This window comes from Sorex fumeus, unplaced genomic scaffold (assembly GCF_029834395.1).
Source record: "Sorex fumeus unplaced genomic scaffold, SorFum_2.1 ptg000002l, whole genome shotgun sequence".
NCBI classification, from domain to species: Eukaryota; Metazoa; Chordata; class Mammalia; order Eulipotyphla; family Soricidae; genus Sorex; species Sorex fumeus.
In genome coordinates, this window is record NW_026606059.1 from 75427357 (window position 1) to 75452658 (window position 25302).

At 42.0% G+C, this 25302-nt stretch overlaps 1 protein-coding gene across 2 annotated transcripts in view; it reads right to left on the minus strand.

The window, feature by feature from the left end:
• Positions 1-664: 664 nt before the first annotated feature.
• Positions 665-25302, minus strand: part of ZFPM2 (zinc finger protein, FOG family member 2) — a 531451-nt gene continuing 506813 nt past the window's right edge. For both annotated transcript variants that reach the window (XM_056110089.1, XM_056110088.1), the window contains 3 exons: positions 11441-11647; positions 6369-6593; positions 665-4253 (listed from right to left, as the gene is read on the minus strand). In XM_056110089.1, the coding sequence (XP_055966064.1) occupies positions 1726-4253; positions 6369-6593; positions 11441-11647 (2960 nt within the window). In that variant the 3' untranslated portion in view covers positions 665-1725. The remainder of the gene's footprint in view (positions 4254-6368; positions 6594-11440; positions 11648-25302) is intronic.

Genomic DNA, 25302 nt, shown 5'->3' on the forward strand with positions numbered 1-25302 from the left:
AGAAGGACAGACTGTTAATATTTGGTGCATATTGATACGCTGGAGCGATAGCACAGCGGTAGGGCGTTCGCCTTACAAGCAGCCAACATGGCCAACCTGAGTTCGATTCCTCCGCCCCTCTCGGAGAGCCCGGCAAGCTACTGAGAGTATTCGATATGCCAAACACAGTAACAACAAAGTCTCCAATGGAGATGTTACTGGGCCCGCTCGAGCAAATCGACGATCAACGGGAGGGCCTTTACCTTATCGATACGTTATGAGAATTAACAGCATAAGGTCCTCAGCTTATAGTTGGACTTTGATTTTTCAACTTGATGGTGTGAAAGCAGTTGACTCCACAGAAATCAAACTATCATGCACTCCCATGATGAAGGGTAGTGGACTATAGTTCTTAGTGTTTTCAACTGATGGTGGGTTTACTGGCAATGTATACCCCTTATGGAAGAAGCAGAAGATCAATAGTTTTATAGTCTGGGGGTTTCAGTTCATTTTCATGTAAGTTGTGTCAATAAGGTGCATACAAAGGACAATTTATCCCTTGATTGATTTGTCTTCATGTTTCTACAGCTATTCAGGGTTATTTGACGCCTATTTTTTTTTTTTATCACAAAGCATAATTCTGTAGCACTTCATTTATATTGGAAGGAAACAAATTATGCCAAACTTCTCCAACAATCTGGAATTTTATTCCATCCATATACATGCATAGTAACAACATTTGTTGAGAAATTATTTCTATCAGAAGTAGAACATTATCTCTGCGATCACCAGGTGCAGTATTGCTACTCTTATATTTAAATAGATCTTAATATGAATTAAATTCATACTTGCAGCATTGAGTTTAGGGTTTCGATTTAGACTGTGCCTTTCAAAAGATAAAACTGATTAATACTACCTCATTACTTACAATACTGCTTCCAGTAATTTTGTTCATTCTTTATAAAGTATTGCATTTAACAGCAAAGGTTTAAAAATTGGAACAGCTGCATCAGCGAAAGAAAATACAAGTACTATACAAGAAAAAAATTGCCATCTTCATTTAACATACATGTTTAAGATTAAGAAAATGGACAAACATACGGCTACATACAAATGCAAAGCCTAGTGACTACGGGACTGTATCTGCTAAAATATAACGTGCAAATGGAGCCTGATTATCCCAGAATTGAAATCTTAAGGCGAACTTAGAGCACGTGTATTTAGAACATCTTTGCAAGTTATATTTTAGCATAATACATATATCTGCAACAGCATATAAGAAGAAATCAAGATACACGAGTGCTTTTGAAGCTATTTCTAAAATGCTTTTCTGTATTGTTTGTGACTAGTTTCTTTAAAAGCTACTATACAGTGCAAACCATATGTGCTACACAATAACTATACAATAACATTACAAATGACTTTAATATAAAGTTTTTAAATAAAAAATAACATAACCACAGCTATGAATACTGCTGGTAAAATAAATTAATTTTTCTTTTTGGAAAATGGCACCAATAATACACTTGACTAATAGACTGTCATGAAATTACACCTTAGAGTCTTCCATTCAGCCACAGCGAATGAGCTCCTGATTGCCCAGATGTAATTCGAACAGCGTTTGTTTCTGTTTTGCTTCTGGACTGGGGAGAACGACATACTAAACACTGGTACCAAAGGAGGTTGCAGTTGGGGTGGCGTGTTGGGGGTGGAGGGTGGGCGGGGGCCGGATGTCGAGTGATGGTTTCATTTGACGTGTTCCGCAGCATGTGACGAGCAGTAAAACTTCTTGTGAGTGATAAAGTTTGAAAGGTTGTTGAACTGGATATCACACAGCCGGCAGTACTTGCCACTGGTGGGGGCCTGGCTGGAGCCATTGACACCTTTGGCGACGCTAGACAACTGTTCCTCGGCGGCCGAGGCGATGCCCGGGGAGACGTTCTCGTTGGCCGCCAAGGGGTTCTCGGCCACCCACGAGGGGGACTTGTGGCCCTCTTCCTGCGGGGGGTTCTGGGACAGGTTCTCCTGCTGGGGGGCGGCGGCTGGTCTCTCTTCGGGCTTCAGCCCCCCGTTGACGATGACCATGCCTCTGTTTTTGGGCAGCAGGGGCAGCGATTCCTTCTTGGGCACGGCGCACCCGTTGGCGGAGGCCTGGCCTTTGGGGGACTCGTGTTCCGCGTGGGTGCCCGGCTCCAGCTCGGCGTTGTGGAGGGCCAGGGAGCCCGAAAGGTAATCGCCGGGCTTGATCCCGTAGTAGGGAGAGAGCTGCTCGGCGCCCCTGGCCTTCTTGATGGCTCCGGGGTACAGGCATTGCGGGAGGAGCAGGTGTTTGCTCTCTTCCTTCGCGGCGACGAGCTGGGCCGCCTCGCCGAAGACCTTCAGGCCCTGCAGGGTGGCGAGGTGCGCGGAGAAGACGCTGCCGTTGGGGGACGGCTGCTTCAAGCTCCCGTTTTTCTCGCACTTGACGAGGCTGCGGTCGAAGCTGGCCTCGGGGCTGCCGCGCTCGCTCTCGGGGTTGGGGAAGGCTTTGCCGTCCAGCGGCGGCGGCGGGGGCGGCGGCGGCGGCGGCGCCAGGTCGTTCCTCTGATGCGCCGTGACCGGGCAGAAATTCTGCTTGTGGGCCAGGTAATTCTCCACCTTGTTGAAGCTGATCTTGCACACGGTGCACTCGTGGTAGTCCAGCAGCCGTTTGGGGGACGCGCTCGTCCGCTCCGCCTGGGGTAAGCACTTTTTGCTGAGGTCGATGGGCGCGTCCATCTCCAAGCAGGCGACGCTGGGGTGGGCGGCGTCCCCCTTGACCACCGGCACGCACTTGTTGATGCCCAGAGACGTTTCCAAGTGCTTGGAGACGATTCCGGGGAAGATCTCACACCGCGGGTGGTAGCAGTCGCCCAGCCCTTCCGGCGGCTCTTGGGTGGACGTGCACGGGCTGCTGAGGTTGGCCACGTCCAGGAACCGCTGCTGGACCAGCGGGGGCCTCTGCTCCTGCTCGGGCAGGCACATGTCATACATCTTCCTCCTCTTGCGGGTGCGCATGGTCCTCTGCACGGCGGGGACCTTGCTGGAGGCCGACCTTTTGAGAGGCGGGTCGTGGCGGGTGGCGCAGTAGTACTGTTTGTGCACCATGTATGTCTCGTGCCGGCTGAAGGTGATGTTGCACGCCTCGCAGGTGGTCTTACTGGGATCGCTCTCCCCATCCACCAAGGGCACGCTGGGGGGCTTCACGTCCACGGGCTTCCCGTTGATTTTCTCATCGCTGCTGCTGCTGGACACCGAGAGCTTCTTCGCTTGCGCGGCAAAATCTTTGTCGTGGCCCTTCCCGTTGGGCCCAATTAGATCCAGGACCGCCGAGGAGTTGAGGCAGGAGGTGGGCAGCAGCGGATTGTCTGCATCAGCAGCATGAGCAGCGGGGTTGAGGAGGCTCAGGGCGGTCTGGCCCGTGTTGGGGCTCAGGGCCTCTGGCATCTTCTCCGACACGCCGGGGAACTCGGGAGACTTGGCCATCTGCTGCCATCGGCTGCTGCAGTAATGTTTCTTGTGCACTAGATAATTATCCAAATTATTGAACGTGATGTTACACTCGAAACAAGTGGCCCCCTTGGGCATGAGCGGGCTGTAAATGACGGGCGGGTAGCTGCTGCTGCCGTGCCGCAGTCGCCTGTGGACCAGCTCGCTCATCTTGGCCAAGATCTCGGACGCTTGGGGGACCATGGTGATGTCCTGGGGGAAAGCGAACTGCGAGAGGAAGGGCCCCACAGGGAACGAGGGCCCCAGGTTCGGCTGGACGGGAGAGGACGCCAGGCGGGGACTGGAGGGCTCGGACTTGATCTTCGTGTAGGAGAAGCTCTGCTTGGTGGTGGCCGCAGGGATGTCTGGTCTCTGGCTGGTGAGAAAGAGGGGCGTCTTTTTCTCACACTTGTCCAGCTCTGTGTCCGAGCTGGCGTCCTTAGTCTGCATGGCCTTTTGGCCCCCAGCCGAGAGTTCGCCTCTAGCCAGGAGGTCTGGGGTGGGTTGCAGGCTGTCCTCGGTGGCATTTGGCGAGTGCTCCAGGTCACTCTCCCTGGTCAGTTTGCCACCGGGCACGTGGAGCTCCTGGTGCTGCAGCAGCTCGCGCTGAGTCTGGAAGCCGAAGTGGCAGTGGCTGCACCGGAAGGCGGCTTGAGTGAGATGGGAGAACAGGTGTTGGTGGAAGCCTATCACAGAATCTGCGGTGTAGCTACACACGGTGCATTTGAGGCTGGCCCCCGGGGGCAGGCAGTCTTCCATTTTCACTCCTGAAGAGACAGACAAAAGAAGAGCACTGAACACCGGGAGTGGAGTGCTGGGGCCCTAAGGCTAAACCACTTTTCTAGACCATCTTGCCTTCAGAACACCAGGATCAAAAAGTTTCCAGAATCTCACGGGTGATGCTCATCCTTCCCCTTTCCCCCACCCCAGACATGTTTTGTCATGTGTGATAATAGTATCAGTGCTTTATTATTCTCAAAGCACTTGGACAGGTCTCAATGCATCATACCCAGACAGACACCATTGCCTCAGCCTTATAGGTTGGGAGACAAAGTCAAAGATGCTATGAAAACAGACATTCAGAGATGGACCCGTGCCTAGATCTCAGATTTTATCAGGTCTCCTCCAATAACCTACTCATAACAGTGCTAGGCTCACATCAGGAAGTAGTAGTCGCTATTCATCATCTGTATACAGATGAAATAATTTTCTGTGTGTTAGACTAGGCTTTCGTTTATTTTATTTATTTTTTTTGGCTACATCTGACTGTTCAGGTCTTTCTCTGGCTCTGTGCTCTGGTATTGCTCCTGGTGAGCTTAGGGGACCTTATGGGTTGTCAGGTATCAAACCTACCGCATCCGCATGCAAGACAAGCATCCCGCTCACTTTACTATTTCTTCAGCCCCTACACTAGATTTTTCTTTTCAAAATAATCCAATAGGAAACATTTTGTAAGGTGTTCAATAACTTCCAATTGACCTTGTGTGTAAATTCTATTCTGATTCATCGATTTTGCCACAGTTTATCTCTGTCCAGAGCCGATCTTTAACTGCTGGTCACTAGTGCACTAATAGAGCCCCTTATGCTGCCATCCTTGCTGAGGTATTACCACTTATGCGGTGGGTAAATGTCACTAAGTTTCCCTTCGTTTACCGTTGTTGGCATCTGGTTAAATCAGGCTTGGAACAACCTCCTCACACTCCAAAATGAAAGTTTTCTTATTTATTTATAAGCTAAAAATATGGCAAAGAAGCCCCAGTCTGTTGTGGGGAAAGAGGATTTTATATGCATTTCTCCTGAACCTTTCTGATGGTCATATTCCCATTTAGGTCTTGAGATATCCTTTGTCTTTGTTTTGTGAATAAACTTCCCTTGCGTGTTCCCCTCCAGAAAACAGTTCATTTTGAGGGAAAGGATGGGAATCAGTAGAAAAATTTCCTACTTTTGTAGGTTCAAAGACAAAAATGGTCATTGTTCTCAAATGATGGAGGGGGGATTAAGCTTTACAAACTCGTACCTATTTTGGATTTTATTTACCCCAAGTAAAAGCACAGAAAGTGCTTCCTACAGATATCCCGCAGAATTTATGGTATAGGTGCTAAAAAATGGTGATTAGCAAACCTTGCTTTGCCCTGTTTGAGCATGTCTCTGCACATTCTATTTACTTCGATTCTTAAATACATAGTTTTACACTACAAAATTAACAATAATTGGTTATATAATTCCAAAATAAATACGAATTGTTGGTACTTACTATTAAGAATGGGTTTTTAAAAAATTGGTTTTCAGCCTAATTTTTTAAAGATATTTTAAAAATAATGTACTAAATTTTTTACATCATAAAAATTAACTAAGCTGTTATGAAGCAGGCTGTGGAAGGCAAGAGCATTTTATAGATCCATATTTAAAAATTAATTCCTCTCAAGAATGATTGTAATTGGATCTATCAAAATAACAGCTTTATTTCAACTCAGCAAATACTTATTTTTAAGGGCCTACTATTTATTCCCTGCCATGTGGGAAACAGTATGGTCAGTTTCCAAGATCAGTTGACACGTAAATCAATGAATATTAATGACAATACATAAAGACTAGCAAGGTTTTTCTAAGATTCTGTCATTTTTCTTTAGTTGAATAAAAAATTAGGATGATTTGATTTAAAATCTGAGCCCTCTATTGTTAGAAAAGAATTATACCTAGGTTCTTAGAGTAGAATATACTGACTGAAAGTGACATAGAAAAGAGAAACCAATAGATCCACTGAGTTTCATAGACACATCTGGCATGGTAGATAGATGATGATGCAGATGCATGAATAAATATATGCAGACATAGAGAAAGTGAGCCTTTGGGAACAAAAGGAGAAGCAAGAGAAGACTTACCGCTGTGAGAATTCAGGTGCATTTCCAGAGCACGGGCATTTGAAAAGCTCTTGGTGCATTGCGGGAAAGGGCACAAGCTAGAAATCGGAGGGGCACTGTCTTCATTTTCTTCTGACACTGGGGCAGCTTCTCTTTGCCGCCCACTGCAATAATACATCAAGTGGGCTTGCAGATTCCGCTCACTCCTATACCAGATGCCACAAGATTTGCAAGGGAATATATCTTCTGCAGACAAAGACACAGGGACATATTAGTTGCTGTCCATTTGGAACCAACCCTGAGGAAAGCCAGCACTTGGTTCAATTTTTCTCAGAGCCTGCTCTCAGGGGTGAGTTAGGCAATCAGATCCTGAGGAGGCCAGGCTTGGGTGCTGCTCTCTCAGACTGGAGGAAACTTTTAAGGACATGGCACACTGCAGGCAATTTACCTCCTGCAGACTCTTGAGACTGTGGAACTTTTGGAGACTCTAGCTTTTATTTTGGTTACGTTGTATTTAGGGTTTAGGAAAATAACTTGCAATTTGTAAAGAACGGCATAAATTGGTTTTCCTGATTGATTAAAAGGAAAGAATTTACAGAAGGAGAGGGATAGATATAGAATGACTACATTCATTTGTAGGATATAAAATACGTATGAAACTAATATCCAAGGCCAGGAGGATTAGTTAATGGTTGGAAATGACCAAATGTGTGTGAGGGTGGAGGGTACTTAAGATAGAGGAGGGTCCATTATGACAACATTGGTTGAAAATGATCACTCTGGACAAGAACTGAGCATTGGAAGTAGGTAAAGAAATATACTTGATAACTTTTCAGCATCTCTATTACAAACCATAATGCCTAAAATGAGAGAGAGAGAGAGAGAGAGAGAGGGAGAGAGAGAGATCCCTGTCATAGAGGCAGGCTGGAGCAGGGGGTGGTTGGGGGAGATGGGAGGGAAACTGTACACACTGGTGCTTGGAAGTTACACTGGTGGAAGGATGGGTGTTGGAATACTGTATGACTGAAACCCAATCTTGAACAGGTTTGTAATGCTCTATCTCATGATGATTCAATAAAATAAAACATTAATATTAAAAAGTAAAGGATTTAATAGCTATATTGCGGTTATCTTTGATGTCAAGTTATGACATCATTTGTTCAGTTGATACAATAATGTGATCAGGTTGGACTCTATGGTGACGAGATGCATGTAAATAGTCATGATAGGAGCTAGGGAGACAGAACAGAGCTTCATGTGCTTGTCTTGCAAATGGCCAACTCCAGTTCCATCCCTGGAAAATGATCCTCTGACCTCGACCAGGAGTGATCCCTGAGCACAGAGCCAGGAGTAAATCCCGAGTAGAGCCAGGGGTGGCTTCCAAACCAAACCAAACATCCAGAATCATTAAAGTGTTCTTCTGAAATTAATGAGTAGCGGTAGGAGAACTGTGCAAGAATGTAAGGTCTCTTGGATGGATGGGTCCGAAGGGTACTTGGGCCTGAAAGAGAGATGTTTGACTAGTGATAGAATTCAGATGGAGGCCAGGGGAGGTTAGAGACAGACTCTGAGGAAAGATGTTGCCAGGCCGTAGGCGAGTTGGGGAGGATGGATGTGAGCCAGGTGGAAAGAGAGGGCAGCCTTCCCTGAGCAGCTGGCTTTGAGTTGCTTCTGTACTGCTTAGGCTAGGGTTATGCTGGAAACTGAGAGAAGAGGTTGTCCAAGGCAGAGATAGACTATCAAAAGTCCTGATGGGGTTTTCTTTGGAAAAAATAAGTTTTAATAGAATTGAAGTAACATCATAGCTTTATGTGGTTTCCAATATGCATCATAGAAAATCAACACGAGTACAGACATTAAGTTTCATACAAAAAGTTCAATTCTATCCATCCCCAAATGTAAATCTTGGGGACTGGTTAGAGTGCCTGCTTCTCATGTGTGCGGCCCTGGATTCAAACCTTGGTACCACAAAAGAAAGGAGACTGGGTTTTCTTCTCTATGAAGACTCAAATAAAAAATAAAGAGAAGTGTTTGTAGAATCATGGCAGTGGATCCTTGTGTGGGAAGGAGTGAATTTGGAAGTCAGACATGACTGGGAGGAGGAAGGACAGATTCTAAGCAACATGTGAGGAGCCTGGAGGTGAGCCTTGAGTCATGCAGTCCTTCTCATGTTGCACTGTGACCCTCATGGAATACTTCTCTGTGTGTGTTTCTTCCTCTGTCCCCTCACAGAGGAAGAACTAGCTCATGTCACATAAGTGAGAGGCCTGGTATGGAAACCTCACATCAATATGCTTCTGTATGCCTCTGTATGCATATGAAACCTCATGCATATGAAACCTCACATCAATATGCTTCTGTATGCAAGGGAGGCAGTGATGAAGACAGTGATGTGGAAGATCTAGATGGGAAACTGGACAGAAAGCAGGGTTTTCCCAGGATGCTTGGTGGCACTACTATGCCAGATATGTGGCATTCATCTCCCAGAGAAACAGATAACAGGTGACGAGTGTGTCTAGTGCCCATACTAGTCAGACACTGGACTGTGCAAACTCAGTACTTAGGTAGTGAAAAGGGGCACTGATCAGAGTGAAGTCAGATGACACATTCTCTGGGAATTCTCCAGACAAAGGCCAAGGTCTACAGTGACATCATCCAGATGGCTCTGGTATTTCTGTGTGACGTACAGGAGGACATAGGAAAGGTGGTCACAGGGATATAGAAGATGTTAGAAACAGCTGGTCTTGTGACGATTTTTTTTGTAGTTGCTTGTGGAACCCAATTCAGGGAGATTGGACAGGAGGTGAAAAGGAGAGAAGCAAAAACCAAACGCTAGTAAGGGAGAACTAGAAGCAATAAGGACAGTACAGGATTTCGGGGCTGGAGTGATAGCACAGCAGGTAGGGCACTTGCCGTGCACGCGGCCAACCCGGGTTCAGTTCCCAGCATCCCATATATTACCGCCAGGAGTAATTCCTGAGAGCAAAACCAAGTATAAAAGTGTAATTCCTGAGCATCTCCGAGTGTGACCCAGAAAGAAAAAAAGAAAAAAAGGACAGTACAGGATTTCAAAATGAAACTGAATTGCAGAGATTTCAGAGTAGGAGACAAGTGCTGCTTCTTATTTATTCCACCCCACCCAACTGAGTTATACTGATACTACTCAGGGGATCACACCATTTATTTAGCAAGGCATTCATTTAAATGTAGAATGAGTTCCACCAGTTAGGCAATTTCAGAATAAGAATGGAAGCTGAGTTATTTGGGATTAATGGCTATATTGGTACAAGAAAGCACACAGTATAATCACAATTAAAATAAACATTAGAGTTTCATGAAAGTATAAAGGCATTCCTGGTGTCCTTGCTAACAAAATTCTTTTGCCTAGAATGAAAGAAAGAAAGAAAGAAAGAAAGAAAGAAAGAAAGGGAGGGAGGGGAAGAGAGAGAGAGAAAGAAAGAGAGAGAGAAAGAGGGAAAGAAAGGGAAAGAAAGGATGAATGAAAGAAAGTAAAGGAAGGAAGGAAGGAAAAAAGAAAGAAAGAATTTACATTAAGGAAACTCAACAATATGAGTTTATGCTAATGGGGTACTTGATTCAATACTTAGATGGAAAGTTATTTCAGACATATTTAAGAATTTGTTTAATCTAAAGGTCGTTTTTGCAAGAAAATAATTATTGTTAAATATTTATTTTTAAAAATGAAAACATGATTGTAATCTCTAGCTATATTTTCTCATCGTTCATTGTGAGGGATTTAGAAGGACATATTAAAGTAATAATTCTTATGAACTTAAAATAAATTAGATAAAGACAATTCTGTATGAAAATTCATGCAATTATATATAAATTCTGTAGGATTTTGCTTATATGTGTTAGATATAGGAAGAAAAAAATGAACACAAAAACAGAGCAAAACATAAATGATAAGAACAAAATATTGGTGGGTGACTAGATGGGAAGGAGAAGGAGATAAATAAGATGAGTAAAAGTGGATCAAGGTTATAGGGGTAGATGAAAACTCAACTGTGGGTGGTGATCATAATATGGTGTATATGACTAGGCAGAACTGCCTCTGACTCAGGTCTGGGCACCAGGTAGCTGGAGGGCTGGAGCACAAGTTTGCATGTAGAAGGATCAGATTTAATCCCTTATACCACCTCATTCACCAGTTACCACTAGGAGTAACCACCAAACACAGACCTGGAAGTTGGCCAAGCTAGACATCTACTCTTGGGGCCCAGAAAAAAAAAAACAACAAACAGCCCCCCCCCCCCACAAAAAAACCCATATTTAACTGAGTTGTAAAAGGCCCTCCCGTTGATCATCGATTTGCTCGAGCGGGCCCAGTAACGTCTCCATTGGAGACTTTGTTGTCACTGTGTCTGGCATTGTGTGTATAAGATATATATCATCATATATATACATATATATACATATTCACACACATTCACATACATAAATACATCTGGAGACTCAGCCCTGTGTAATCCTGACTACTGATTTTCTGTCATGTAACATTTCTTTTTGTGCATTCAAGGACTATAAAAACAGGTTTGTAATTATTTGAACAAAATATAATCACAAAGATTTACTTGTCAGGGCATATTTTAAATTTTACCATAAATATTATTCTAAGCCTTTGTGCATTTTTTTCTTAATTGTCTTAATTTTTTCAGAAGCTTGATTTACCCAGGTTACCATTCCTTTCAGTCTCCGAACTGGTTAAAATGTGAGTTGTGTCCATTATCTTTGAAAGCTTTTAACTCTAGCACCCTTAGAGAGCCCAGATCCTTCTGCTGTCTGAGCATGAATAGAGATGGTGGGTTTCTTCTAGCTCAGTAGCCTTGGCTTGTGCAACTCATTGAGCATGTCAGATTTTGTGTGTGACATTCAGGAATCCAACCTGAAATGAATGCATTTAAGTGTTCCTTTTATATTCCCTTAAAGTTTGTGAGATGATAAAATGAAATCACAATACAAGAGGAGAAAGTCCGTCCCTGGCTGCCTGTCAGTAGGCAGTTTTTTCTCCCCCACAAATACCCATCACCACTACAAAGCTATTGTACCAGGCGATTGCACTCAGCACTTACTATTGACAATAGCTGTAGGCAAAATAGAAGCCATGGCAGCTTGCTGCGGAAGCAGCTGAATTGAGTCCAGCAGGCGCGCAGGGTACATCCCTTCTGTAAGAGTCATCTGACTGGCAGCTTGTAGCCTTGAGTCAAAATCCACCACAAAGGCAATTAGCTCTTCACCCTCCGAGATGGTCTTCGTGGTTGTGCACCAAAGCTGACCTCCTATTAAGAAGAAAAGAGGAAGAGAAAGACAGCGCTGACACGGAGTACGTGAGTCTGTGGAACACTGGACTGATGTCAATAGCATCTCCTCCTGTCTTCACAGCTGTTCACCCGGGTGGAGTGTCGGATCAAGACAGCAGCTGGACTCCTGCTCCCTCCTAGGTGAAAGCTACATTCCTTGCTATTAAATGAAGTGTGATGGTGACCAGTAGAAGCAGAAGACTCAAAAGCAAGAGTAGGTGTCATTTGCAGAGAACTATGTCATTCTGGGCTTGCCTTATTCACTAATCAAGCTATTAACATGTAGTTCCTAAGTGTAGACTTGGAGATGAATCCAACTTCAGAACGTTAGACTTTGGAAGATGTCAATCTCTCTCTCTTTTTCTCTCTGTCTCTCTCTCTCTCCCTTCTCCCCTAATCTTTGTTTCTCTTTATTTCTCTCTCCAAAACACTGAATACTTTTTTTATTAGATCAATACCAGAGCATAAAACTCCAAAACAGGTCCATCCAAACTCCTGAATCTAGAAAGTGGCTATGAACTGCTGGTTCATCTTACTCTCCCTGTGCCGGCTGCCATTTGTTTTGGCTCACTGATCTTTACTTTATAGAATATTCTTTATAATGCGGCTTTCTTTATCTCCATTTACCCTGATTGAACTTCCTGGAAAGAAGATACGCCAAAGATCCTTTTCAAAAAGGCTTATTTAAATAAAGATTTGTTTAAATGAAAAGAACCCTTTCTTCAAACACTGAGATATACCCTGGCTCTGTGCTTCAAATGAGCACGTGAGGTGCATTAAAAAGAAAATTAACTACGCAAGTACATCTTCTAATGTATTGGAATGCGATAGCGAATGCTCATTTATTTCACATGTTTAGACAGGCAGAGCACTTATATATTGTTATCTATACTCTCAGGCCTAGATACATATCCTATACAGTTATGCCTGAAATAATGTGGCACACTTGATATGCCATAAAGCTTTTTTTCTTTTTGTGTATATACTACAACACTATACATTGTACTCATTAGGCAAGCAGAAATTGTACCCATTCTGATAAGTAATATTGCTCTGTTTATCTTTCAGCATAACAGTCTCTTTAACTACACTTCATTCCCCCCTCCGGCCCCCACGCTCAGAGGGATCATCGTTTTTAAACAACTGCTGGTCAAAATTTGGTGCAAAAGATACTAAGAGCATTTGATGTGGTAGAGTCCTGATGAAGACTCTGGCCTCTTCGCGAAACTTGGGTGGGTCTTTGAAACCAACTGATTAAATGTGAGCATTTAGCAAATAATGCACCACTGGGGAGATGATATGTTTGTGAAGATTATAGATCTCAAATGTGTGTGAACATTTCAAAGTAAAACACAAATGCAGAGAAGTGAGAAAAGTTTTTCATTTTCTCTTAGACACCAGTAGATCTAAGAGTAACTGTGTGGCAAGACAGAAATGCATATTCCCATGAGCATGTGCTGTGTTTATTTATAGATACAAATGGAACTAGATTCGCTGTCGGATCGGAAATGTGCACTAAAAAGTGCTCTGGTCATACTGCTTCCTCCAGGAAGGTGCCCCGGCTGCTGTGCCACCTTGAGTTGCAGGAAGGGCCCAACCACTCAGAGGTAGCGAGATAACCCTCTGCACCTTTGTCTGTCCTCAGGGATTTAGCTTATTAAGTGTCATGAAGAGGCGGGGAACCAAAGAGACTCAAAATGCAACTGAAGTTACCACTTAACCAGTTCTCATTATAGGACCAGGGAATAAAATGGCTCATGATACTTGTTCTCAGACTTTAAAACAAAACAATCCAATCAATCAACTTCACCAATATTGCATATGAAAAAAAAAGTGAGCCAAAGTAGCTTTTCTGAGGCCAGAGAGAATTTTTCTGGGGTCAGGGCGCTCAGCAGGCTGAACACGTGTTTTGCCTAGGGGAGGCCTGGATCCCATTCCCAGTGGGTATGCTCCCTCAAATACAGCCATGAATGGATTCCCAATGTTTTTGTATGTCATTAAACAGCCTGGAAGCAGTTGTAATGCATTATGTGTATAGAGAGATACATATGTATACACATGGACACATACATTTATACATATGTATTAATGTGTATGTATATAAAACATTATATATACATATATATTAAAATATATAAAATAATATTTTAGGCCTAGCGCATAATGCTTATTTTTTACATACTTGGCAGTGTTTTATATTTCATTATCTTTATCATTTTATCTCATTTTATGGTTCCAACGGAGCATATCCTCTTAAAAGGCTGAATTGGATTGAAAAGGTACTTTGTAGGCTTGATAAGGAAGTCAGTTGTCATAGGATTTAATCTTCCCAATATTTCACTCATCATCCATTCCCTGGATTCTGCTCAGGGACAGGCTGAGTGCTCTGGATTCACAAATGGCTCTACAATTCCATGCTACACACCCACACAGAGACCCCACCATCCCAAATAGTAGGGGTCTTTCCAAATGCAAGAGAAAATTGCAGAGACAGAATAGTTGCTATCTCTTGGGAGAGTCTGGAATGCATTCTATGTGATTTTTCATTACAAGACAAGTATTTGATTTTACTTTATTTGATTTTGATTTTTTTCCATACCCGAGGATGCTTGGGATTCTCTCCTTGGTGGTACTCAGGAAACCAAGGGGTGCAGAGGATTGAACAGCATTGGTTGTCTGCAAGGTAAATGTCTTAACACTTCTACTCACTCTCCAGCCTTCAAAGTGACTTTTTTATCAGCCCATCAAGAATAAAAATCTTAGCTAGCTATTTTACCTTAAAGAAAAGCATGTGGTCTATAATTCCCTGAATGTTTTGATAATTATCATACATAGCTACTCTTTTGAAAGTTTTGGGAAAAAAGGAGTATCTTTTAGCCTTCCTCTTATTTAAGCACTTATAAATATCAAATTCATGACACCTGAAATAAATTAAATTCTCATTCTAGGAGAGATACTGGATTTTTTTTTAAGATTTAAAGCGTTTGTATACGGATAATAATAAGGACATTTACAGGTATTTTACCCAGTTAGTAACTGAAATCATTTCCAGCATCCTATATGAGGCTGAGAAGACAGGAGAATTCATTTCCAAGTCTGAGTTAGGATAAATAGGATCAATTAAGAAGCTCTCCTAGTACAGAAAAATGCTAAATCCCATTGATATTTGGTTATTTTGATATCTTCCTTGAACCTTAAGGAAGTAATGTTAAATGAAATACACCATTTGCAAAAAGACAAATGTATGATTCTATGTATCTGAGGTACTTAGGATATTCAAAATCAGAGACAAAAAGGATGGTGGTGCTGAAAGTAGACTATAGACCAAACATGATTGCCACTCAATGTTTCTTTTGCAAACCACAACACCCAAAAGGAGAGAGAGAACAGAGGGGAATGCCCTGCCACAGAGACAGGGTGGGATGGGGGGGATGGGGGGTGGGAGGGATACAGGGATCCGGGGTGGTGGGAAATGGGCACTGGTAGAGGGATGGGTATTTCATCATTGTATAATTGAAACCCAAGCACAAAAATGTGTAGGTCTGTAACTGTACCTCATGATGTCTCACTATTAAAAATTTTGACAAAAAGGATGGTGGTCATCAGTGCCTGGGGGTGAGCAGAAATGCTGAGTCACTGATGAATGAGCATGTATTTCAATTCTGTGGAGAATAATTCTGGAGCTTGTTGTTGTGAGGGTTGCATGCTAATGTGAATGTACAATGCCTCTGAACTGTACACTTTAAAAAAGATGAAGGGGATAAAGAGATAGCCAGAGAGATGGGGCAGGGGTTCTGGAACTTTTCTTGAGTGTGGCTTACCCCAGTGAATCCTGGGCACTGGATATGGTCCCTGTCCCTCGTCCCCCCCCCCCCAACCCACCAGGGGTGAGACCTAATTATAGACCCAAAAGTAAGCCCTGAGCACTACTGGGTGTGGATGCAACTCCCCTCACAAATATACTTTACAGTATGTATATTAATTTATCATACATAATTTTTTTAAAGTATTTTTTTCACTTATAGAATTCCAGTAAGTTGGAGGCCAGAATATAGTATAGTTTCTAAGGCACTTGCCTTGCATGAGGCCAGCCCAGGTTCTATCCATGGAACCCCATAGCATCCCCAAGCTCTCCAGGAGTGATTTCTGAGCTCAGAGACAGGAGCAAGCCCTGAATGCCACTGATTGTGCCTGCCCCCATCACACACACACACACACACACACACACACACACACACTAAACAAGAAAAACCAAAATAAAAAATTTCACTATGAGTCTAGCAATTTACACACTTTGGGAGGCCTTGGCTCTAAAGAAAATATAACTTTCATAAAGTTTCTTTTATATAAAATGGCTTCTAAAAAAACAAAGTAAGGTCAGTTTCTCTTGATATTCTAGCAAAATAATTTCACAAACTGCCATCTTTAAGCTGCGTCTCTGAAGGAGTAATATTGCTGTGGAGATGAGTTGCATTTGGCCTCAATGGCTACCTTGACTGGCTGGAGTTTGGGTAATTGTACGGATCTGGAAATTGTGAGTAATGGAGTTCCTGTTACCTTGCTGTCTGGGTAACGGCCTGGGTGCCAATGTACCAATGACAGGGTCTTGTCAAATCTCGAAGGTAACAGAATTTGAATGGACTTAAGTGAATTTTCTGGTGGCTTTCATATGTGGTAGTATGTCTACTTACTGCCCCCCCTCCACCCCATATAAATCAAGGAAAATTTCAATGACAGTCCACACTAATGGCATACTGATATAAAAATAGAATTATGCAAAAGGGTTGCACATACACACTATTTATACGGTTAGATGTAAATGTAAATATAGCTAACATACATATGGCTAATAGAGGTTTAATTAATAAAACTTGCAACTTTCTTTGCATGACCATTCAAGAAAGCACAATAATTTATTTTTAGGGATTGCATGTTGAGTAATGAAACACAACTAACACCCAGGAAATTACTTTGTCCTCAGTGGAACAATGAACGAGAAAGAGCATTTGACTAGTGGGAAGAGACACTAATTCTAGTCCTAGCTTGATTATTAGCTTCTGTATGATCTTGGTATAATGCTTTACCTACAGTAGCACTGTCCTCCTGTTCATTGATTTGCTCGAGCGGGCACCAGTAACGTCTCACAAGTTGTGAGACTTGTTACTGTTTTTGGCATATTGAATACATCATGCGCAGGTAGCTTGCCAGGCTTTTCCGTGCAGGTGAGATACTCTCAGTAGCTTGCCGGGCTCTCCGAGAGGGGCAGAGGAATCAAACTTGGGTCAGCCACGTGCAAAGCAAACGCTCCACTACTGTGCTTTCGCTCTAGCCCTGCTATCGCTCCAGCCCTACATCATCTCAAATTACAGCTTTAGGCCAGATACCTTCTAGATTATTATCATCAAGTTATGACCAACTGTTTAAGCTTCTATGACTAATAATAATAATCAGCCATTCATTAAGTGATTATGCTATATACGAAAAACTTGCATACATTATGTTAAGTTCTCCCAAGAAAGCAGTGAAGCATCTTGAATTTATTTCAGTTTTACTGGGACTATGAGACTGGGAGGTGCAGGGAGATTGTGTGCACTCACACTCTAGAGGAAAACAAAAAGATGAGTAGAAGAGGAGAAGATCGACACTAAGCAATTTGATATTGGATTCCATTTGGAAAATCTTGCATACCTAATAGTGCCATCTGGTGCTCAGGAGGCCAACTACATGGGCTCTTTGATGACCTGAGTGAGTAAATTAGCACAGTTCTCGCTCTAGAGAAGAAACAAGTAGATTACACAGTAATAAGAGGACCAGGGCTATGACTCATTGATACAGCATATGCTTTGCATGTGTGAGGCTGTGGGTTTAATCCCCTGAAACACACACACACACACACACACACACACACACTCAAAACACATAACCCAAAACACAAAAACTAACTCCCTCTTCCTCCCTCCACCAGCTCCTGTTAACCAAAGTAGCTAAATACATAAATATTACATAATGATTATATATATACATTTATTAGATACATAATTATAATTTGACAAATAATGTCCACACTTGTGATGTGCTCTTTTTAAACATTACTTACATAAATAATGACAATAGCTAACACTTAGAAAGCACTTACTGTGTGCGGGGTATCTGCTCTAAGCATTTCACACATTAAACCCATTTACTAATATTAATTATGACTGTGGCAGTAGGGAAATAGCAGTCCCTCACTTAAATTGCATGTTGAGTAAAAGAGCATCAGAATTCTATTTACCAGAGAGCACTGGCTAGGGATCATGACTGCACATGAATTCACTGGAGGAGCACTTAATCAGCACTGATTTCTAGACCCAACCAAAGAGCAATCACATCAAAATCACTGGGAGTGAATTATTTCTCTTAGCATTAAAAAAAATCTCCAGTTTAAGGTACCTCTAGGCTTTCCCACTGGTGTAAGGTTAAGCAAGCTGTAGCCAGTACAGGGGAGAAAATGAGTGAGAGTCTCTCAACAAAGTCTCCAGGTACCCAAACATTTCATAAGAGATGGTCTGACAACTAAGCAGAGAAATGTACATTCTGAAACTCAGAAAGTGCATTAGCAGACAACTTGGACTTTCCCTTTACCTCTAATATTGGAAGGAAATATGGGAAGGATAAGTGAAAATGTAAAGGAAAGGGGATAAAAAATGATTTCCTAATTGTCATCTTTCAACTGAACAGTGCAGTTGGGAACTTCATAAATCAATGACCTATGCCTGAATTGGCAATATACAAACCGTTACAATTGTGAAGGTATGGAACTAATTTTAAATGATCAGAATACTATCTCTCTCCCAAACAGTTAAAGGTCATGAGTAAATGTCATCTTTCAACTGAGTAGAACAACTTGGAATTTAGTAAATTGGTATTATATTTGGATTGGCCATGCCTCTTCATGACCGTAAAGGTATGTAACTCAGGGCAAACGATCAGAACTACTATAACTCCCCCAAACTGTTCAAGATCATTTTGTGCAAAACAGACCAAAAAAATATCATATTCCTCCCTCCTGCACGGGTATGAAATCTTTATCAAATGACAGGCACTGAGGTAGCTATCTGATACTTTGCTAGTTTCAACCAAACGGGAAGGTTATTTTAGGATTCTCTCTTTGTCTGCCTCTTAGGTTACAACTGTCTTCTCTCTCTCTCTCCCTTTTCTACCCCCACATTCCACTTCCTTCACACATAAAGAAATACGTTCAAGGTTCCATAGAAAGTAATAATCACTAAGACCTTGACGTTCTGGAAGAACCACGGGCTTGCTGTTCTAAGTAGTGTATTTATGATCAAGGTTTTTATAGAAACAGATAAGGTTCCTAACAGGAAGCTTATACATTTTTCTCATAATTGCTGTCAAAACCGCAATGAAGTGTACTACAAGTTTTGTTAATAAAGAATAAAGTCACAGTTCAAACTCGAGTATATTTTGGAAATTCACGCTCCTCTTACTAGAAGCTGTGGCCTTAAATATCTCCCCATCCTGCCAAATTTTTCACTTGCACTTTTTATTATTTATGAAATCAGTGTCTGCACAATGTCATGCAGACCTCTGCTGATAAACTCTAATTAAGATTAAGACAAGCCTTTTGGAAAGGATCCCATCATTAGCAAACATGATAAACACAAAAATACTCCCTACTTGTCAACCAGGAGCAATTCAGTAACCTAACAGTATTATCTGTTGCTAGGTTACAGAGCTGACAAAGCTTCAATTATATTGTTCCACCATACCTATAGAGTTCTGTATAAGCAAAATGTATCCAGTATAAAAGCATTTAACTTCATCCACGCTATCTGCAATTCATGGCTTTTTACAATGGCAAAAATCAGGATAATAATTACATAGCATGCTGAAAAATCTTCTCCATGTGCTATGTCTCTATGTGGTTCTTTCTAATTTATCTGTGTGATTGATAGTCGCTGGCTTTGTAAAAATAATAAATAAAATAAGGATATGCAAGCAACATGAAGCTATAAACCTTGAGAAGAAACGTTGCCTGTGTTCATCAAGATACAGACCTAAGCTTAGCATAAATATATACAGCAAATTGAAGCAATTAAATCACATTTAGATTTTGTATTACCATGCCTAAATATAAAGGACAACAGCTTCAAGCAAGCAGATAGGGAAACAGTTTAAAACTTAATTTTAAGTTAAAAAAATGATAAAATTAAAACCACATACATCTAAAAATAAAAAATAAAGAGGAGATACAAGTCTTTGGTTTACCATAGTAATTTTTTCTAATAGCATTTGTAACTGCATAGCATTAAGCCACTAAGTCTTACTTTTCTGTATTAGACCAGGGAATCTTGCTGGGGTGGGGAATCACTAAAGCTGCCACCAGAATTACAAACCTTTGATGGGAATAACAAAAAACACTTAAGAAGTGAAAGTCTATGTGAATTAGGCCTTCATGGTTATTGTACCACAAGTGATTTGTGTGTATATGTTGACTTTCATGAAAATTTGGAGGAAAAGCTAATTATGCAAAAGTAAACCAACATTTTAAAGTAGTTTTGGCCCAGAAACACGCCCTATTGTCTACTATGTTCCTCCAGCACTTTGATTTCTTAAGATACATGGTGATATTTCAGCATAAATATCTGTGTCCTGCACCAGAGTCTCACAAGAAAATCAATGGATGATTAGAGTTTAGTTAATCAAAGGTCTGCGGAGAAAATCATTGGTCCATAGAGAAAACCATGAAACTTCTTAGGCACACTTAACTAAATTCTTGGAGAAAATAAATGGCTCTCTCTCTCTCTCTCTCTCTCTCTCTCTCTCTCTCTCTCTCTCTTTCTCACACACACAATGTCAGTGCAAGTCGAGGAAACAGAGGAACCTGTTTGAACATAACTTCTCTTATTTCTACCAAGTAATTTGGAAGTGAGACATGATGTTGGCTGCTGGAATTTAAATTTTTCACCACTGGGAGGTGATTGGTCAGAATCATTGGCTACATACTAAAGAATCGCAGCATTTCTACCCAGTGTGTGTTGTGCCTAGGTTTCAGGGTTGAGATGTGAACACTGTCCCTATATCTATATGTAGCCACATTGTTTCATACCGATGGTTGAATGTATTCAAACCCAATACTGTTGAAATTCTTGACAGTGGAGTAGTACGCGAAATAGAACTTATAAATTATGTGTGCCCCTTCTTTGAAAACCGCTGTAGAGGTTTCTTTGTGCCTTGGCAAATACAGTAGGAATATGAGGCATTGTGAGAATCCTCCTGCACTGCACCTGATAAAAGAATAAAGAGCTGTGACATATTCTTAAAACAATAGAGGAATTAAAGGGAAACAATGGACCAGCTGCTTCATTAATACAATCAAAAGGGAACCCAGCACAGAGGCGTCCAGATAATTAAGCACTACTCTTTTAGACCTCTTTTCTATAAGAAAATTGCTTAAAATGTATTAACTACTTCATAGTTGTTAGATAGATCTGTATGCTTGTTTATTTAGGGTTGATTAATGCCTTTTTTTCCCTGTATGCTGCAGCCACATGCCAACTCATAGTTTACAATAGTTTTTTGAATAAAATAGAGTGAGAATAATTGATAAAGATCTGTACCATACACAGCAATAAATCAAAAGCATTTGCAAAAGGTCTTTTCTGGTTTTAAATAATCTTAGCATTTTTCATTTGTACTTATGGTCAATGCAGGGCCTCTGGGGGCACCCAAGTTTCCCAGGCTGACATTCCAGACATCTTTTCATAGAATGTTCTAGCAGTTTCTGGGATAGAAGTGGAGCAGGGGAATAGGGCTGGGAGAAATCATATCTGACAAGCTACTCTAGACTGTGCCTTTGGAATTGGGGCCAAAGGAGAATATCGATATATAAAAATTTTCATTACTTTTTCTAATGATGAGGAATGGACCTAGAGAAGAACTACTTGCCAAATGTGCTATTTATTCTTCATTAACTTGATTACAGAAAACGAGGGGGGGGGACTTTTTATGCTCTTTATGTTAAAACACAATTTGCTATGTAAGATAGCAAGGCTTTCTTCAGCTCCTCTGTAGGCAGCCTTTCCTCTGATGTCAATAGAATATTTAATTGCTTAGGAAGTGGAAAATTGGGAACTGAATATTGTGAGTTGAATGTTGAAATGGGGATAAAACCTACACTCCAGCTTTCTCCCCTGAGTTTTTTTTTTCAAGAAGACTGTGACAACCCACTGTTAAAACCTTACAGAATCATAAGGTCAGTTTAAGCAAACTTTATTCTAACCTGATTATTTTTAGCATAATAATCAAGAAAAAGAATAAGAACTTGCAGGAACCCAGGCAAAAAATGCACAGAGATACTACTCATATTTCTGGGATACAATAGAGGCTACTGGAGTAAGAGCAAAAGGCATCTGCCTGACATGCCTATGATATTGAATTCAACCCCTTGGGTTGTTACATGTCCCACAAGTGAATCCTAGCAGTTATTTTCTATATGTTTCTTAGTGACACAATTTCCCAACTATATGTGTTCTGTGAGACACACACACACACACACACACACACACACACACACACACACACACAAATCCTCAGCTCAAAATGTGCAAGAACCTGAGTCAGGCATTGTGTACAACACCATCAACCTCAAACCCAACAAGGAGAAGACAATGGCAGAGAGGGAAGCATGAAAACAAGCTCCCTTCACAAAGATGTTCAGTATGATTTCAAACTCATCAGCTAGAGTCACAGTTCCAAAAATCCTATCATGGGTCATTGTTTTTGCTATAGAATCTCTCATTCTATTTATGACATCTGGCTCCTGACGTCAGAAAATAGTTCCCTATTAGCTCAGTAAGTTTTCCTTAAACACCAGACAATAAAAAAATGAACCAACCAACCAACCAAAGAAACAAACAAATAAAACCCATGCAATTTAACCGCCAATAGGTAAAAAATTAAAATAAAAAAACTAGCTATTTGGGAGCCTGTGATACCTGACGATTCATTTTAAGAGTTGTTTTGAGTGAGATCCCAAGACTGACTTGGTTGCAGTGAAAAGTAAAACTAGATTAAAACCAAAGGACTGGTTTGGAGACTGGGTGAGTCCTTCAAGGATCTACGTCTCTGAGCACCTCCCGTTTATCAACGCCATCTTTATGGCATCCCAAAGCACTGTAGCTGTAAATAATGTGACGCCATAGAAAAAAGAAAACTCCCACATAGGCCTCTCTTCAGCGAGTACTTTGCAGTGAGTTTCACTTCCTCAGTGCCTTCAAGTATTACATGCTTTTGTGATTGAACGGAAGTGCGTGCTCCCCTAACCACCCCCAGTGATTGATGGAAGGAAAACTAGAAAAGACACCAACAGACAAGGACATTCATGGAATAACCATGCAGCAAAGTCTCTTAGCCTGTTTCAGAGATGAGGACGCAAGAGTCAGCCCAGGGGACTGGCTGCTTCTGACATTCCCTCCCAGAACACGCTAGATCCCCACTAGATCCCAGGCTTCCAGTGGCTTGTGCTCTCGATTCAATTTCCCCACCCCCCCACCCCCTATTTTACTCCAGAGAGCATCTTCTACTGAGATCGTTCCCTTTCCCTTTCCAGAAGCACAGAAAGTACCTTCCAGGAAGGTGAACAGTGCCCCTCAGCCTCCTAGACCTCAGCCCCCTCAGAACTCTGTCAAAGCTTCCCAACTGATACTGTATTGGACACCAGCAAAGTCGAGATCCTGGGAAATCGAGAAAATGTCTCCAGGGGATTCCAACTGGAGACTGGTGTTCCTGGGGTCTCTTTGGCATATGCAGAAGTTGTGCTCTGGCCTACAGTCTGCAGACTCCAGACTCTTGCCTTGGTCTGAGCTGGCAGTGGGGCTGGGAGGTAGGTGACTGACCTGACGATTTTCAGTGACCAGCCAAGAGGTGACATTACACCCTCCAAGGCAGTCTGTCAAAATTTTGTCTGCAGCTGATAAACTGATTACAAAGCTGCTTAAGACTCTGCTTGTAAACAAAAGCATTTATCAACTAATAATTTGCAATAAGCTGATGTAACTCCCAGCTGAGCCCCGAACTGTAATTGTCTTTACCATCTGCCTATTAAAACACCATTCTTCATCAGCAATCAGGAGCAGAAGGGAGGAAATCTCCACCCAAGTCTCCAACTTGCAAGCTTATGAATAATCTGCGTGCATTCCGCACTTTCATTATGATGGGGGTGTTGGGTATGCTTAATTTTCATTCTTGCCTAGCCTGGGAACGCTCAAAAATGAGGTGGATCGGAAGAGAAAAAACTGGGGAGTGGGGAGAGAAGGAAGCTTTGTGCTACTGCTTGGCAGAGGAATAAATTATACAAGTTCATCATCATCGGAGGCTGTTTTTTAATTTCATTCTTTCCTCCTTCCAATGCTCTATGCAAAATCCATTGTGGAATCCTGATGAAAGCCCCCAAGCACCACAGGGTCAGAAATGAATCCCTCGGCTTCTTTTTTTCAGCTTGTCCATTTCCATTACATTTCTCTCTCTCTCTCTCTCTCTCTCTCTCTCTCTCTCTCTCTCTCTCTCTCTCTTCCTCTCTCTCTCTCTCTCTTTCTCTCCCCCTACCCCTCTCTCAGTCTGTTTCTCTGTGTGTGTTTGTGTGTGTGTGTGTGTGTGTGTGTGCAAGAAGCTCGTTAAACTTCTCTGAGGCGTCACTCCAGAAGCAAAGAGTCCCGTGCAGGGGGATGAAAGAGCTGGCAGACCCTCATCCTGGGGACAAATGTCAAGTAGCTGGCAGAGCAACGTCTGAGGCACTGTCTGCCCCTGCAGCCAATGGCTTCTGTGTTTTGGGCCCCTTTCATTCCCGCACCCAGAGGTAATCTGCCCAGAGCGTTTCCCGGGAAAGGGGCTTTCAAGTGTTGTAGGTGTGAGCAGTCAGAGACTCTTTATGCTCAGAAATAATCCTACTCCTTTGGTGTCCAGGATGCGTTCTCCCCATAGAAGAACAACCCAGGGAAATGGATTAGACTCTGTTGCACTGTGTGTGTGGAAATATAGCTCTGATGAGCCAACCCCATCCCATGCTCCCTTAGAGTTTGGTTGTTTTTAAACATATCACCGCTAGTTTTCTCTTCACACAATATATTTGCGTTCTAAAAAATATCTGTACTAAGCATCCATTTTCCTGATGTTGATGTTTCACCACTATATATGCATTTTTAATAGATTTTTGCTGCCCAGATCATCTTCCCCCTCCTTCTCCCTCCTTTCCCCCCAAAAGACCCAGCTCTTCCTTTTACCTATAGAATATGTTTCCAGAAGAGTTCAGTGATGTTGCTGAAAAAATCTGTAGGTTACTAAACAGGCAATGCACTGCACAAATATCACTTCTGTTATTCAAGTTCAGCTTCTTGAAGAAGAATTTGCATCAGATTTTCCTACAATAGCATAATTTAAATGGATGCATATTTTTGCTTCTTTTGCCTAAGTGCTTTCCTACGGGAAATTCTTTTTCTTTGCAACTGACTGTTAAATACACAGAACTAATAATTGCTTTCCAGAGGAAAGGTGGAAATGGATACTAAAACACTTGTTTCTTTTTCTGCATATTCTGGAGAAGAAAGTTGCTAAGGAATAATAGGGATATGATC